The 15,093-nt window shown below is 37.4% G+C and overlaps 1 protein-coding gene across 3 annotated transcripts in view; it reads right to left on the bottom strand.

Moving 5' to 3' along the window:
• Nucleotides 1–5,050: 5,050 nt before the first annotated feature.
• ZNF217 (zinc finger protein 217) overlaps nucleotides 5,051–15,093 on the bottom strand; it is a 29,508-nt gene continuing 19,465 nt past the window's right edge. For all 3 annotated transcript variants that reach the window (XM_036750654.1, XM_036750653.1, XM_036750655.1), the window contains exons 3-6: nucleotides 14,573–14,698; nucleotides 12,218–13,789; nucleotides 8,501–8,629; nucleotides 5,051–7,339 (exon numbers count right to left, since the gene is read on the bottom strand). In XM_036750654.1, coding sequence (XP_036606549.1) covers nucleotides 8,520–8,629; nucleotides 12,218–13,789; nucleotides 14,573–14,698 — 1,808 coding nt within the window. In that variant the 3' untranslated portion in view covers nucleotides 5,051–7,339; nucleotides 8,501–8,519. The remainder of the gene's footprint in view (nucleotides 7,340–8,500; nucleotides 8,630–12,217; nucleotides 13,790–14,572; nucleotides 14,699–15,093) is intronic.

Here is a 15,093-nt window from a genome sequence, read left to right as displayed (position 1 = left end):
TGCTGTTGTTGCCCAATATGAGGGAGGAAGGGGCAATAGAAGGGATAGATTATAAATGTATATAAAAATAAATAACTAAATTGTGCTTATGGGAGCTAGGTGGCAGAGTGGTCAATTTGTATAAAAAATACAAGTAGGTAAATTCCTTTCTGTCTTCAATAATAGCCACATATTTATTTTTCTCTAATTTTTCTAAAGATCTTTTCAGATTCTAAACTTTTCACATTAATTTTATTTGTCTGGCTCTGCAAAGGTTACATTGAGGTTCCCCACTATTCTAGACTTACTATTTCTTTTTTGAGCATTTAGATGCTATTATATGCATATATACCAACCATTGATATTGATTAGTGGTACCTTTTAGCATAATTTCTCAGCTTATCTCTTTATCTTTTCTATATTTACTATAGTCTTATCTGAGATCATGATTGCTAACTCTGCTTTTTAAAATTCAGCTGAAGCATAAGATTTTGTCCCAGCACCTCATTTTAATTCTGTTAAATGAACTCTGTGAATCTGCATTTCAACTGTGTTTCTTGTAAAACATAAATTGATGAATTCTGTTTTCTAATACATTCTATACTCTTCCATTTCATGGGTGAGTTCATCCTGTTCACATTCCGAGTTATGAAAGTTAATTATGTATTGTCTTCCGACTTGTCCTCATGTATTTTTTTCTTTCCTCTAACCTCCCTCTTTATAAGGTGGTAGAAGAGAAGGAATTTGCCTGACATTTGTTTGTTTGATCTTGTAAGTAAAATAGCTTACTAACTCCTTATTATTTACTTTTCTTCTCCTTACCCCAACCCTAATCCCAAGTTTTTGCTTCCTTCCTTTCCTTCTGAGCTTTTATGTGGCTCGCTCTATCAATCAAGATTTTGTTAGTGACTATTCCCTTACAAATCCATGAGACTGGAAGTCCTTTTAGAGAAGGAAGCTTTTTTTTGCTTTTCTTTGTATCCTTATCACTTACTAAAATGTCTGACACATTGTAAACCATTATAAATGCTAATTGACTGACCTACTGACTATCCTTCCCTCCCTCCTAGAGTCCTCTCTACCCCATCTTTGTCCTTATCCCCTCTTATTTCCCTCTGAGACGTACTTCTATATCAAGATCTCTGAGTATAATTGTATTCAGTTTTTCTTTATACATATCAGATGAAATTGAGGCTCATAAGATACCCATTCCCACCCCTTCCACCATCGCACAAAATATACATATACACATGTATGTATGTACGTGTATGTATACTCTTTATTCTATGCACTTCTATTTTGCAACAATAATTTTGCTCCCCTTCCTCTTTTCCTTCACAGTAGTCTCATTCCTATTTTAGTCTTCTAAGACCATAAAAACAAAATCACCCACAGACCCTTTGTCATTTTAACTTTTTTCTGTCACCCTTAGAGTTCTAAGAAGACAAGTTTCCTATCTCCATATTAACTTGTAATTCATCTTCATATATTCCAATTACACAAATATGTGTAGTTTTGTTTCTTTTGGTGCTTGTGTTTTCATATCCAAATATCTATTTAATTAAGGTCTTTTCATCCGGAATGTATAGAAATCTATTCCATTAAAGATCTATTTTCCCCCTTGTAGGCCTACATTTTGCTAGACACTATTCACAACTTCATATAAAATTCACTTAGTCCACATAATCCATATATGTCTCGTTCCTCACCCTAAACCCATCACCTGTCTGTAATGAACAGTATGCTTCAACATGTCCTCTGAAATCATGGTTAGTACAGAGTTCTTACAGCTTTCAAAGTTGTTTGTCTTTCCAGTGTTGTCACATAAATTGTTCTGTTTTGCTCATTTCATTCTTCATCAGTTTATAAAATTCCTCAAAATTGTTGTCCTTTATCATATTGAAATTAGTTATAAATTGTTCTTCTGGTTCTGCTCACTTCACTTTCCATCAGTTCATCCAAGTTTTTTCATGTCTTTTTGAAATCATCTATTTCCTTACTTCTTACAGCATAATATTCCCTCACATACATACACCACAACTTACTCATCCATTCCTCATATGTTAAGACATCCTGTTTTAAGCTTTTTGCCACCTCAAAAGGAATTGCTATAAATACTTGTTGTACATAAAGGGCTTTTTCCTCTATCTTTGATCTCTTATTAAGCCTACCAGGGACTTTTAGGGGAGCAGAGCCAAGGTGGCAGCTGGAAAGCAGGGACTTGCATGAGCTCCCCACCAGGTCCCGCCAAACACCTATAAAAAATGGCTCTAAACAAATACTAAAACTGCATAACCCACGAAATAGCAGAGGGAAGCAGGGCTCCAGCCCAGGACAGCCTGGATGGTTACTGGGTAAGGTCTATCACACAGACCTGAGAGCGGAGCAGAGCAGAGCCCAGTGTGGGCTGCGCCCAGACCAACCAGACCAGGAGCCTGTGGAACAGGCCCTAGCATCCTGAATCAGTGAGCTGTGGCAGTTACCAGACTTCTCAACCCACAAACACCAAAGACAACAGAGAAGGTTAGTGGGAAAAACTGCGGGGCGGGGAGGAGTGGACACAGGGGCTGTGATGACAGAGTGAAAGGAGTTTGCAGTTCGGCCACTGCCCCAGGGGCAGTGGAGTAGGTGCAGCTACAGAACTACAGCTGCAGTTGCTTCTGGCCCCAGGCCCACCTTTCTTCATCACGGTGGTCACTTTTCCATGATTTGTTCAGAGGTAGAGCCTATGCTTGGGTCAAGCCCAAAACTGAATGATGGCCTTCCCGGTCCTGAGTATAGTGGGCCAGAGTAGGGCCCTTCTTTATGGAGATTCAAGGGCTCCCTCTTGTCACTAGGCTGTTTCCCTAATAGGCTCCCTTCACCCGAGGTCCTTCCTCCTGGGTGCTGGGCTACCACCATAAGCTTTAAGGGATTCTGAGACTGGGTTTTGCCTAAGGTCTTTCTCCCTCAGCTTTGCTGAGGCCACTGGTGCCTCTGTATGCTGGGCTCAACACAGAGGCTTCTCCCTCAGCTAATCTGGAGCCAGGTTGGGGCCTTGATGGGATTATCATGGCTTGGAGCTTTGTCTCCAGGGTGACTATTCTGGAGGGTTCCTATTTCTTGAATATCCTCCCTCCCTCCCTTTTACCTACTAGATTCCTACTCATCCTTTAAAATGCAAATCAAATGCCATAATGTCACCCACCCCCAGGCATCAACCCTGCTTCTTTTCCTCAGCCCCACCCTATCTTCTCCCCACCAGACAGCAAGTATTGTGCTTTATCTAAGCCTGCACCAAATGAAGAAGCTAGATGCAATTATTAGACCAGCTTTCACCCCCTTTAATCCTATCTACCAATGCCAGTTTAATGTTTCTAAAACATTCTTTGTTCATGTCATCATAATAAGCTCACATTTCTATTAAATTTTTCAGATTTAAAAGCACTTTCTGAATAGACCTACAAGCCTAGAGTATTATTACCCAATAAGAGTTTATCCAGTCTCACTTTGAAAACCTCCACCAAGAGGGAACTCAGTATCCCAAAGCTAATCCTAATTCCACTTTTGGACAGCTTTAATTGTTGGTTTGGAGCAGCTAAGTGGTGCAGTGGATAGAACACCAGGCCTGGAATTAGGAAGACCAGAGTTCAAATCCAGCCTCAGACGCTAGCTGCGTGACCCCGGGCAAATCACTTAACCTTGTTTGCCTCAGTTTCCTCATCTGTAAAATGAGTTGGAGAAGGAAATGGCAAACCACTCCAGTTATCTTTGCAAATAAAACCCAAATGGGGTCACGAAGAGTTGGACAATAATTGTTGATTTTCCCCTTGTATTAAACAGAAATCTGCCTCCACGACTTCCATGCTTTGCTCCCAGTCCTGATAACTTCAGGAAAAAAAAAGTAGTGAGGGTAGAGTGGTACAGTGGGAAGAACACTGCCTTTTGAGTCCGAGACCTAGGCTCAAATCTTAGCTCTGCCACTTGTAAGTCTCTGTATTATCTTCTAAGCTGTATACCAGCACCTAGCACAATGCTTGGCACACAGTAGGTGCTTGGCGATCCGGGCAAAGTCACCTAACCTCCCTGATCTGTTTCCTTATCTGTAAAGTGGGGAGGCTGGACCAAATAACATTTCAAATTCATTCTAGCTCTAAATTCCTAAGCCTATGTTAAGCAGAACAAATCTAATCCATCTTTTCCCCAGACTAAAACACCTTCAGTTCAACTACTCATTATGGCTTGCTCTCAAGGCCCTTCAACCTTTGGGCCACCCTCCAACTTAGCAATGCCCTTCCTAAAATAAGATGCCCACAAATGAACATAGGGTTCTAAATCTGGTCACAGAGGGAAGAGTCAAGAATCCCTGCCTTTTTCTGAACACAATAATCTCAACAGTCAACCTTTACATAGCACTTTAAGGCTTAAACATTGTTTTCCAATGTATTGTATTTGTTTCTTACAACATGACAACAGAAGCAATCATCTTATAAAGGAGGAATCAAGCCTAGTGCTGTGATTTGAATATGATCACACAACTGTCAGAAACAGGATTCGAATCTGTGTCTCTGCCTTCTCGGAGTGCTGTCAGTGTTATGTTCCATTACATCCCTGTCTCTTGGTGTAACCTAGCATCACAGCTATTTTGTCTGCCATGTCACATTAACTCATATAGAGCTTACAGTCCACTGAGATCTCCAGATCCTTTTCAAACTTTCTATATAGCTACACCTGCACTTCACCCCATTTAGAGCAGGTTTAAAAAAAAAAAAGGATTTAAGTGTAGAGTTTTACATATATGCCTATGTAAATTGCATCTTATTTAAATTCAGTCCATCATTCTAGTCTCTCAATATCTTTCTGGAACACAACCTCATTCAGTGTTAGCCATCTCTCCCATTATGTGTCATCTGCCAGTTGGGTAAAATAGATCTTCAAATTATTCAGTTTGTATATAAATAAGTGTTCTCTTCCATCATATATTCAAGCATAAAGGCAGCTTTAGCTTAGTCCTGATGTAGCATTTTTTAAGTGTAAGTTCAGAAAAAAATTAGAAGTCAACATAGTGCTGAATAAAGACCAGAAGCCAAAATTGCAAAACACCAAATCTATATTTACATCCACATATAATAACATACCTTGACTAAACTGAAATATATCATAAATTAAACGAGTAATGTCTACTGCTTGACAAACTTAAGTTTTAACAATTAAAATAAATCAAACTGGAATGAAATAAATATAAACAAAATTCCAACAAATTGTACCTCTATATAAATGCACTGTTATCTTAAAGGAAAAAAAAATACAAAACCAGTAGTATCCCAATAGTTAATACTGATGGGCAAAAGAGTACTTTGAAGTACAGGGCTGTGGAATTACTGACATTTGTTATGCATTCAAGAAATGTGGTTAAAAAGGAAAAATCTGAAAACCCCTGAAAACTGCAGCATAACATGAATTGATTGTTTTCAAATAGATTTGGTAATTTTTTTTTTAGAAGTTTAAATTTGAACCCTCTGTCACACAACCCCTTAAGATTTGAATATCCTTATGGCATGCATTCTGTAAGACTTAGCAAATCAGGCAAATATTAGGCCAACCACCTTTCAAATGTGTTCATTTTGAAAAATAGGCTATAAAAAAGTGCAAAACTATGAAAACAAAATCTAGATTATGTACATATGGCTCAGCTTATGAACAGGAAAAAAGGTAAATAGTGTACAATTTCCTGATACACAGCACTTCATTACAATGCCAGTTGACAGATCTCAATTAGGTCCCCTTTAACACAGGAGTTAAGACATACATCAAGGATGTCTTATGTTGCATAATGAAAACAAGAGTATTTCTAGGTTTTGCCACTATAGGACATTTACACTTTCTATGTGGAAGAGAAGGGCAGGGTAAAAAAACCTAACAGTGCAAAAATATTTGAAACAGTTTCTTACTAAAATACAACATGGAAGCCAAAGCCATGTATATGCTGAAGTGATAAATCTTCAGCTATCAGCTACAAGTAGAGGTAACTATGAGCAAAAGTTAAAAATATCCTATAAATCAGTTCTGCTGGCTGGTGGCTGCCCTCCTTTTAAAACCGAAGTTGAATGAGCATAGAGAAAAACCTTGTCATTTCAAAACAAACACACACATAAAAAAGGATGGGGCTAGGGTTGTGATGGAGGAAGGGAAACAACAAACAGATAATCCCTTTTCCACCCCCTCTGCACAGTGGGCAATTTCTTATTCAGAATCAATGTGTCTACAATTAACTTGAATGTGTCTTCAGTTAACTAAGATTCCAGAAACACCAAGAGATCTCTAAATACAAACATAAGATATACCAAAAGTCTTTTATTTTAAAATTGCTTCCCCATATTGTAAGATATTTATAATCTTGCACTCAAACTTTACCAGTTTGAGTAAATATATGACATGTCAAATTTTTAAAAAAATGATTTTAGTTTGATAGAAAACAAATTTAAATAAATTCCACATATTACTTTGTTCACTATTAGCAAAGATTTGTCTGCTCAGAGCAAATGGTTCTCAGTAGAGACATACTTAAAAATCCCACATAACCACCACACCCCATCAATAAAAAAAAAAGTCACCAAATAAAGTAGTCTGGTGGTTCCAGGACAATTTACAAACCATGAAACAGCTAGTAACAAGTAATATATCTCTCTCAGCTAACATGCTGAAATAATTTGCAATAAAAACGAACTGAAAATTCAGAAGTGATCTTATTATAATATGCAGCACAAACTGGTAGAGAGGGTCAATACTTCAGTCAGGTGTATTCACATCAATTTGCATACAGACAACAATGTTAGATTGCCTAGGATTTGATATCATACAGATCATTGGGAATTTGTTGTAAAATAAAACCTATCCTAACTGAAAAAGCACAAGATCAGAAACTGCTCAAAATGTTGAGCAAGTTTGAAGGAGCAAGGAGGGTTTGGGGGGAGGTGGGGGAGAGAGAGAACCACAGTATCTAAACAAGTTTTCCAAAACATATTTACAAAATTTTACCTGAGGTGCAAGCATTATATACTCCCTCCCTCCCCCACTTACTTTTCAGCAGCGCTCAAGTATTCAAAAAACTACTTAATATTTGGTCAATTCTAAAAAAAATATTATTCAAGGTCAAAATAGAGATATACATTCTCCACTTTTACAACCCAACTTTTCCAACTACAATTTTTATTGCTATTTGGTACAAATTTTAAACAGAACCAACATTATAAAACTGTAGTGTTCTTTATATATACACAGTACAATCACAGCTTATTTCAGTAGCTTTCACCATTCATTTTCTCAAAGGATGAGCTGAAGGTAATTCCACAGAGAATATGTACTTGTGTCTTTTAAAGACCTGGGGAGTACAAAAAGAAAACTGATTAATGGAATTACATAATAGTGGTAAGGAAAATCTAAAACTGAACAAGACCAAGAAAAGTAGTCAAAAAATTTTTAATGGCAATCTAAGCCCAGGTTCTTACAAGTGAGTAATGAAAGATGTAATTAGAAATTTGTAAAGTAGAAGTGGAATTATAGGTACTGAAATAGTTTGTTGCAGACTTGCAAGTTAGTTACTTAAGTGGTTAAGAAAGACTAAGCACTTAAGGTCAACAGTACTGGCTGGCCAAGAGAAACATGCAGTTACCCCCATACTGCACTTTGAAGGCACGAGCATGAATATACAAAATTTATAGGATGGACCGAGGTTAAATATTTAACTGAAAGAGTGACATTAAAGTAAAAACTCGAACATGGTATATAATCTTTCTTCAAAGAATGGAGGCTGAATACTTCTAAAACCTAGTATTTCTAAAACTCTTTCTAGAGTTGCAAACAGGGCTAAATAGCAAGCTGGATACAGCAGAATACTGTTCTGACACAGAAGAACAAAGCTAATCATTTGCCTCATAGGATAATCACATCAGACTGACTATAGAGTATGTTTCATAAAATGTAATTTGAACTGCTTTAGCTACATCTGTGTAACAAGTCATGTTACAGTGCTGCTCTCCACATAGCCCCCTTCAGTCATTCACCCTCATTGTTAAAAGAATCCTTAAGAAGCCCAAAGTAAGTATCATATCCTCTGCCTTGTTAAAACACCACTTGAAGGTTGCTCTTGGACTACTTTACAAGCAACATTCATTATCTGATTAATATAACACATGCAATCTAGGAAGAACAAAATTAACTCTCATATTTTACATGATTTTTAAAAAAATTTACATTCTACTTACACGATATTTATAATTTGTTTTAATTTAAAGAAATAAGTAAAGAGCTGATGAAGTTGAAGGAAGGCTCTTGGCAGTCTACCTTGTTCAGCGCATGCAGGGACCTTGAGAGGCCTGACCTAATTTCTTAACTTTGTTTCTTAAAATCCAATTATTTAATTTAAAAATTAGCATTATTTAACTAAACAAACTAGATTTAGTATAAAATAATTACAAATGGGTTTCATCACATTGAATTTTATAGAGAAATCAAAGTACATGTAACTAAAACATATGCTTACCTTTTTTCCCCCCAAAAAATCAAGTTTTCTTGTCATTTGGTCGATAATGTGTATTAGTAATAAGATTCTCATAGTTTCTTTTTTGCAGCATGCTGTTAGATAACTGTTGGTAAGACATGGGCCTTTTTCCTAAGTGAGGAGAAACAGATTTGAAAAGGCATTTAGAATTAAACTTAAGTAGGTTTGTTCTCTTATACTTACGTTAACAGACTTTGTGACTATTTCAAAATAATGCTGATCAGTCAGTTCCATATACTTGCAATAGCAGTACAGTTGAAGACTCTTAGGAGACCTACGTTTCAAGCTCTAATACTGAGTATCTCAAGGGCTTGCTGAATTACAGATCTCACAAGGTAGATAGGAGTAAAGCACTTCAAAATTTTCAAAGCATTTAAAAAGTACGAGCTATTGATTATAAGTCCGCATCCTTAATATTGGATATGCTACTCATCTGTTGAATTCAAAGAGTAGTCTCAAAACACAAAATACAAGCATTTTTAGAACATCTAACGTCAATGAACTTTTCTTTCAAAAAATTCATTTTTCCTTAGGTTTAAAAAAAAAAAGATAAAGCTAATAAGGTCCTCTAGGTCCAAGTTACTATCAGCATAAGTTGAACAAAAATAAAATTTAAAAGTTTTAAAAATATGCAACATACACTAATTCAATGGTGTGTAAGAAACTGAAAAAGGAACTTATAAGATACAGAAAACACAACTACAAAAATAACAAAGGACCTTCAGAACATGATTTTTAAAATATGGAACAGCATCTAACTTCAACAATCAGTAGTTCCTGTTAGTCAAATAGCCAGAATGAAAAAGAATGATGGAACATTAGGTTGTATTTCATGATACAACCCCTCCGACCTAATGTGTAGAATGGAATAATTTGTTGTTGTTCATTCATGTCTGATTCTTTGTGACCCGGTAGACTATACTGTCCATGGGGTTTTCTTGGCATTTTGTGGTTTGCCATTTTTTCTCCAGTGGATTAAGGCAAACAGAGGTTTAAGTGACTTGCCCAAGTTCACATAGCTATTAAGTGTCTGAGACCACATTTGAACTCAGATCTTCCTGACTACAGGCCCAGTGTTCTATCCACTAAGCCACGTAGGGGGCGCTAATATTAATTAGAATAGTTAACTCTCTTCCAGTATGAGGGACAAGGAAAGAAAATAGGTCAGCTCAAACATCTCATTGTCAATAGTTTCAACCTCCTCCAAACAGAATCTACTAATGCAAAACCAACTATTAGTTTCCTCTCTTCATCCTATTATCCTTACTTCTGTAGGTGTGAGTGTTGGGGTGCATGGAGTGTTCACTGAGGACTAGCACCCCTGATACGAAGGCTTGCTGAGCCCTTTTGAGGGCTACTCATCCACCTTTGGTGTCCACCTTCACCCAGCTCTCACCTATGGCTCCAAGAAGCTATATTATGCAGAGAGGCCACACCCTGGTAAAGCCTTCTTGGCAGATGGGCTAAACCAGGTTGAAGGTAGACAGGCTTTTTTTCAATTATCAATCAATTAATATTTATTAAGCATCTACTCTTTGCCTAACAGTGCTAAGTACTGGGGATACAAGAGAGGCAAAAAAAAAAAACCAAAAAACAAACCAATCCCTGACCTCAAGGAGTTTACAATCTAATGGGCAAGACAAAATGCAAACAAATATACACAAAGCAAGCCATATACAAGGTAAGTAAGAAATAATTAACATAGGGAAGACACTGGAATTAAGATGGATCAAGGAAGGCTTCCTGCAGAAGCTAAGATTTTAACTGGGACTAGAAGGAAGCCAGGGAGGTCAGTAGTGAGAGTAGAGAAGGGAGAATATTACAGGCATAAGAGATAACCAAAGAGAATGCCCCAGAGCCAAAAGATTGAATGATTTGTCAGTGGAACAGCCAAGAGACCAGTGTCACTGGATCAAAGAGTGCATGTCCTAAAGTAAGGTGTAGGAAGACTAGAAAGGGCATGGGGGTTGGAGGGGAATAAACAGGGACCACACTAGGCTATGAAGGACTTGGAATGCCAAACAAGGCACTTTAGTATCTGATGCTAGTGGCAATGAGGAGCCACGGGGATTTATTTAGCAGGGGAGTGATGTGGTCAGACCTCTGTTTTTAGGTAAATCTCACTGCTAGCTGAACAGAGGAGGGATGGGAGTGAAGAGAGACTTGAAGCAGGTCAATTCACCAGCTGGCTACTGCAAGAATTAAGGTATAAGGTGATGAGGGCCTGCACTAGTGGTATCAGTGTCAGAGGAGAGAAGAGAGGGCATATTCAGGAGATGTGGCAAAGGTGAGTGTAATCGACATGCCTTGGCAATAGCTTAGATATTGGGGTAAAAAAGGGAAGGTGAGAGAGTGAGGAATACAGGATGACTCCTAGGCTGAGAGCCTGAGGGGTGGGGGGATGGTGTTATTGCTCTTAATTTGCTACCTCCACCACATCAATTGGTGTCAGGTTGGACTTGATAGAGTGCTGTCACTGCAAAAGATCCTTAACTTGAAACTAACACAAAGTGAGTCTGTCTCTTCAAGGCAGTACAGACCAGTAGGGTTTATATGCGATAGCAGAAGCCACTGTGATTTGATCAAGTTTACCAAGTGGAACATGACCCCATGATATCCTGATCTTACTTTTAAAATGCTACAGGAGCATATTCAGGAGTCTCTTCAGAATGCTCCAATGGGGCAATCAATAGTGGCTATGAAAACAATTTCACTAAAACAAAAACCCCCCTACCACTAGGGAAATTTCAATATAATCTACAAGAACACATGTATTTGTTTCAGCACTAAATAATTATCATTAATAACTGCATGCAAGGTACTGTTCAGAATACAAAGTTCTACACATAAGGACTCCACTTTAGTAGAGGATATAAACAGAGAAGTATGTAAATACCTACTCTGTGTGAGGCAGTATGTGCTAAATGTCATGAGTCCAGCTTAGTACATGAAATAGTGCTGAACATAAATCAGGACTTGGGATCGAATCCTGATTCTGTCACTAAATGGATAACTATCGACAAAGTCACTTTCCCTTTCTGTGCCTCAGTTCTCTCATTTGTAAAATAGGGATGTCTGACTAGATGATCTTTGGGGTTCCTTGAAACCTCAGGTTTATGATCAAAACTGAACTCATTCTCTTTCCCACAAAATCTTCCCCTTTCCTCACCACCATTCTCCTAATTGATCAGACTCATAACCTAGATTGCCATCCTCAAATATTCACTCTCTCACATACCTCACCCTCCCACATCCAATCTGTTGCCAAAGCCTACGGACTGTATCTTCATAACATCAGTAACATCTCTCCTCTGACATTCCTACCAGCCTGACACTACTGCAACAAGCTACTGGTTGCTGTATCTGCTGCAGATCTCTCCCTATTCCAGTCCTTTCTCTATTCAGTAGTCAAATTGACCTTCCTAAAGTGTCACAATCTCCTCCCCCACTCAATAAATGCCACTGCTCCCTATAACATCCAAGATCAAATATAAAATATTCTGTTTGACATTCAAAGCCTTTCATAGCCTGTTCTTCCCCCTTCCCTCCCCCCCACCATTTTCCCACTGTTCTTATACCTTCCACCCACCACCATAATGTACACTTAGATCCAGTGATGCTGGGAGGATGAAGTTGCCCTCTATAGTAATAGGAAAGGTGATGGGGAGATGACAGAATTCACCATTCTACAGACAATACCTTCTATTGCAGAGCTTGATGCTTGACTACCACTAGATCCACAAGAACTATAAAGTGGTCCAGGTCCATATGGCTCATATGACTTTAGGACAGTCAGTACATTCGGAGAATCAACTTCATTTGAATTCAGGAGCCCTTGCTTGGTTGGCAACACTGATGCAGGTGGACATGGACAATCCTGAGGTAATAGATTTGCAATTCTGTTTGCAACACGGTATCTGTTTATATCATATTCTCTTCTGTAATTGGCTGCTGTTGCAGAATCAAGTTCAAGAGTAACTACATTAGATTTCATTCTTTTTGAAGATGGTTCGCCAAATTCCACATTGACATTGCCTATATTTCGACTGCAAAAATATTCTCTTCCTTGATTACTAGACCATGGAGAGTCACTTTTGAGAGGATAGTCAAAGGAACCATTGACAGTACTGCCTACCATGCCAGGTTGAGGAGATATGCTCAGAGGTTTTAATTTTGTCTCTGGTCTTTTCATTCTGTCAGGGACTGGAGAAGCATTGGTTTTAGAACGCACCTCCGGCTGCTGTCTAATCACACCTGCTTGAGCTCCAATATTCTGCTGTGGCCTGTGAGACTTCAGGTTACTTGGGGCTAAAGTGCTAGAGTCTACTCCTGAAGAAAGCGGAACTTTGCTCGGCAAGGGTGGGCACTGCTTAGCTTTCTCTGGCTGCAATGACTTTGACTGAGTTACTAGAGAAATCTTAGATTTATGTGGATTGGTAGGTAAGGGAGGCACATCTTTTCCAAGTAAAGCTGGTGGGCATCCAGTACGCCTACTTTTGACTGAAGATTTATTTCTACCATTTTTATGAATGTCAGGATTGTATTTGTGCATTAATCTCTGATGCATCACTAGAACTTCTGGATAAAATGTTCTATACGTACAAAATGGGCAGGTGCTTGTTGCTAATAAACCTCTGCTGATAGAAACAGCTGCACATTCTTGGGTAGACCCAATGGATAAATTCAAAGGCTTTTCCTCAAAGTCCATGTTTGGTTTATGTTTGCAGTTAGGAGTACTCTCTTTTATTTCATCTATGTTATTTACTGCACTTTCATGGATAGTAGCATCTCCTCTGCCAGAAAGACCATCCTTCTCTGTTTTACAAGCAGGGTTGTTTGCCTGAGGTTCAATTAGTGATTTCTTTTTTAATTTGTCCAAGTACGGAGTGACTACACTTTTGTTCATTTTATCAGCACTGTCATCAACTGTATTTTTACTGGAATCCTGAGTATCCTTGTTTATGGTTGAATGTACACTTCCCAAAACATTTTGAAAGGCAGAAGGCATTTCTTTATGTTGTTTTGCAGGTGTACAGCCTTTAGTATCTTTGGCACCATCAAAAAACCTTTTCAAATTTTTGGTTTGAGCACCATCAGTTGTTAATAGCATATCTTCAGTTTCCCGACTCAGTAGTGAGCTTTTGCCATCATTCTTTACTTCAGTGGTAATATCAATTTGCTTGTCCTTGTGATGTCTCTCTAAATGATACCTCAGAGAGGTTTTCTGAGCTGCAGCATATTCACAAAATTCACATTTGTATGGTTTTTCACCTGAAAAAGTATTTTAAAATATCAGTATAATAAAAAAATTTGAAAAACAATTTTTAAAACCTTTAAAGTACATTTTGAAATAAACTGTATATTTTAAACCAAGAGTTGCTGGTTCAAAAAAAGACGAAGTAATTGTTTTTCCTATTCAATAAGAATTTTGTTAAGTTGACCAGATATGCCCCAGGAGACCAAGTTTTTCCTACCCTGTTTTGTTTTTATGTCAACTACACTGAGTAGTTGAGATCATGCATAAAACCTTCAAAAAGAAACAATGTCAGAAAGAGGACAGTCAAAGAAGTATGGGTATATTTGCCGTTTACCTCCAATGTGAATTATCTAGTATATTAAAAATGTAACATTTTAGTTAAGCAACTGAAACTGAATACTAGCTTAATCTAGGGCAAAGTGGCAATTTGGAAATAGGGTGGAAGACTACTCTTCATTTCATATTAATCTAAGAGCCACAAAAAGAAACATTAAAAAGTGTGAGGCTAAAGATGTTAGAGAGCATTAATGAGGATAAGAGTTGGGATACAGATGTAATGAATTTGCAAAAGAATTTCAAAATATATAATGGAATGTAGTTAATTCATGTAATCATACTAAAAAGAACAATTAGTGACCCACCAAATGCAATGTAAAATTAAGCTGTTTATTCTTAGAGACCAGAGGAGTCAAACAGAAATTATGGCAAAAGTGGTAAGAGAACTAGATCAAAACAGGCTGTTTTTACCAAAAGTGATAATTGACTGGATATCTATGAAAGAGAATTCTATAAGTTACCTGTATGAGTTCTGAGATGAATATTGAGGTAATAATTTGAACGGAAATACTTTCCACAATAGCTACACTCTCTGGATGAAGCAAGATGTTTAATTTTTCCTCTTTCCAAGCCATCTTCATTTTTATCTTAAACAAAAATACTTATATTAGTTAAGGAAATAGCTGAGGCATATGAATGATAATCTTGATAAATTAAATTACAAATAACTATTCTAGCTGTTACTAGTAATTTTCATTAAAAACAATTCTTCCATTAGTGACAATATAGTATTAAAAAAAACAAAACCTTCTAAACATTATTTTGACATTTTATTACAGGACAACATAGTGGGTGTGTATGTATGTATGTGTGCATGTGCACTTATTGGTAAGTGTGATAACAGTATACACCTGAAAAAAACCAAAACATCGTTCCTTATGCTTTTATAAGTACGTGATAGCTAATGGATTTTAAAATATATAGTCTTCCCTTCTCCAAGTATCAGTAACTGAAGCAGAAATGTGATCTGGCAAACAGATTG

This window comes from Trichosurus vulpecula, chromosome 3 (genome assembly GCF_011100635.1).
Source record: "Trichosurus vulpecula isolate mTriVul1 chromosome 3, mTriVul1.pri, whole genome shotgun sequence".
Taxonomy (NCBI): Eukaryota; Metazoa; Chordata; class Mammalia; order Diprotodontia; family Phalangeridae; genus Trichosurus; species Trichosurus vulpecula.
This window is presented reverse-complemented; position numbering and strand designations above follow the sequence as displayed.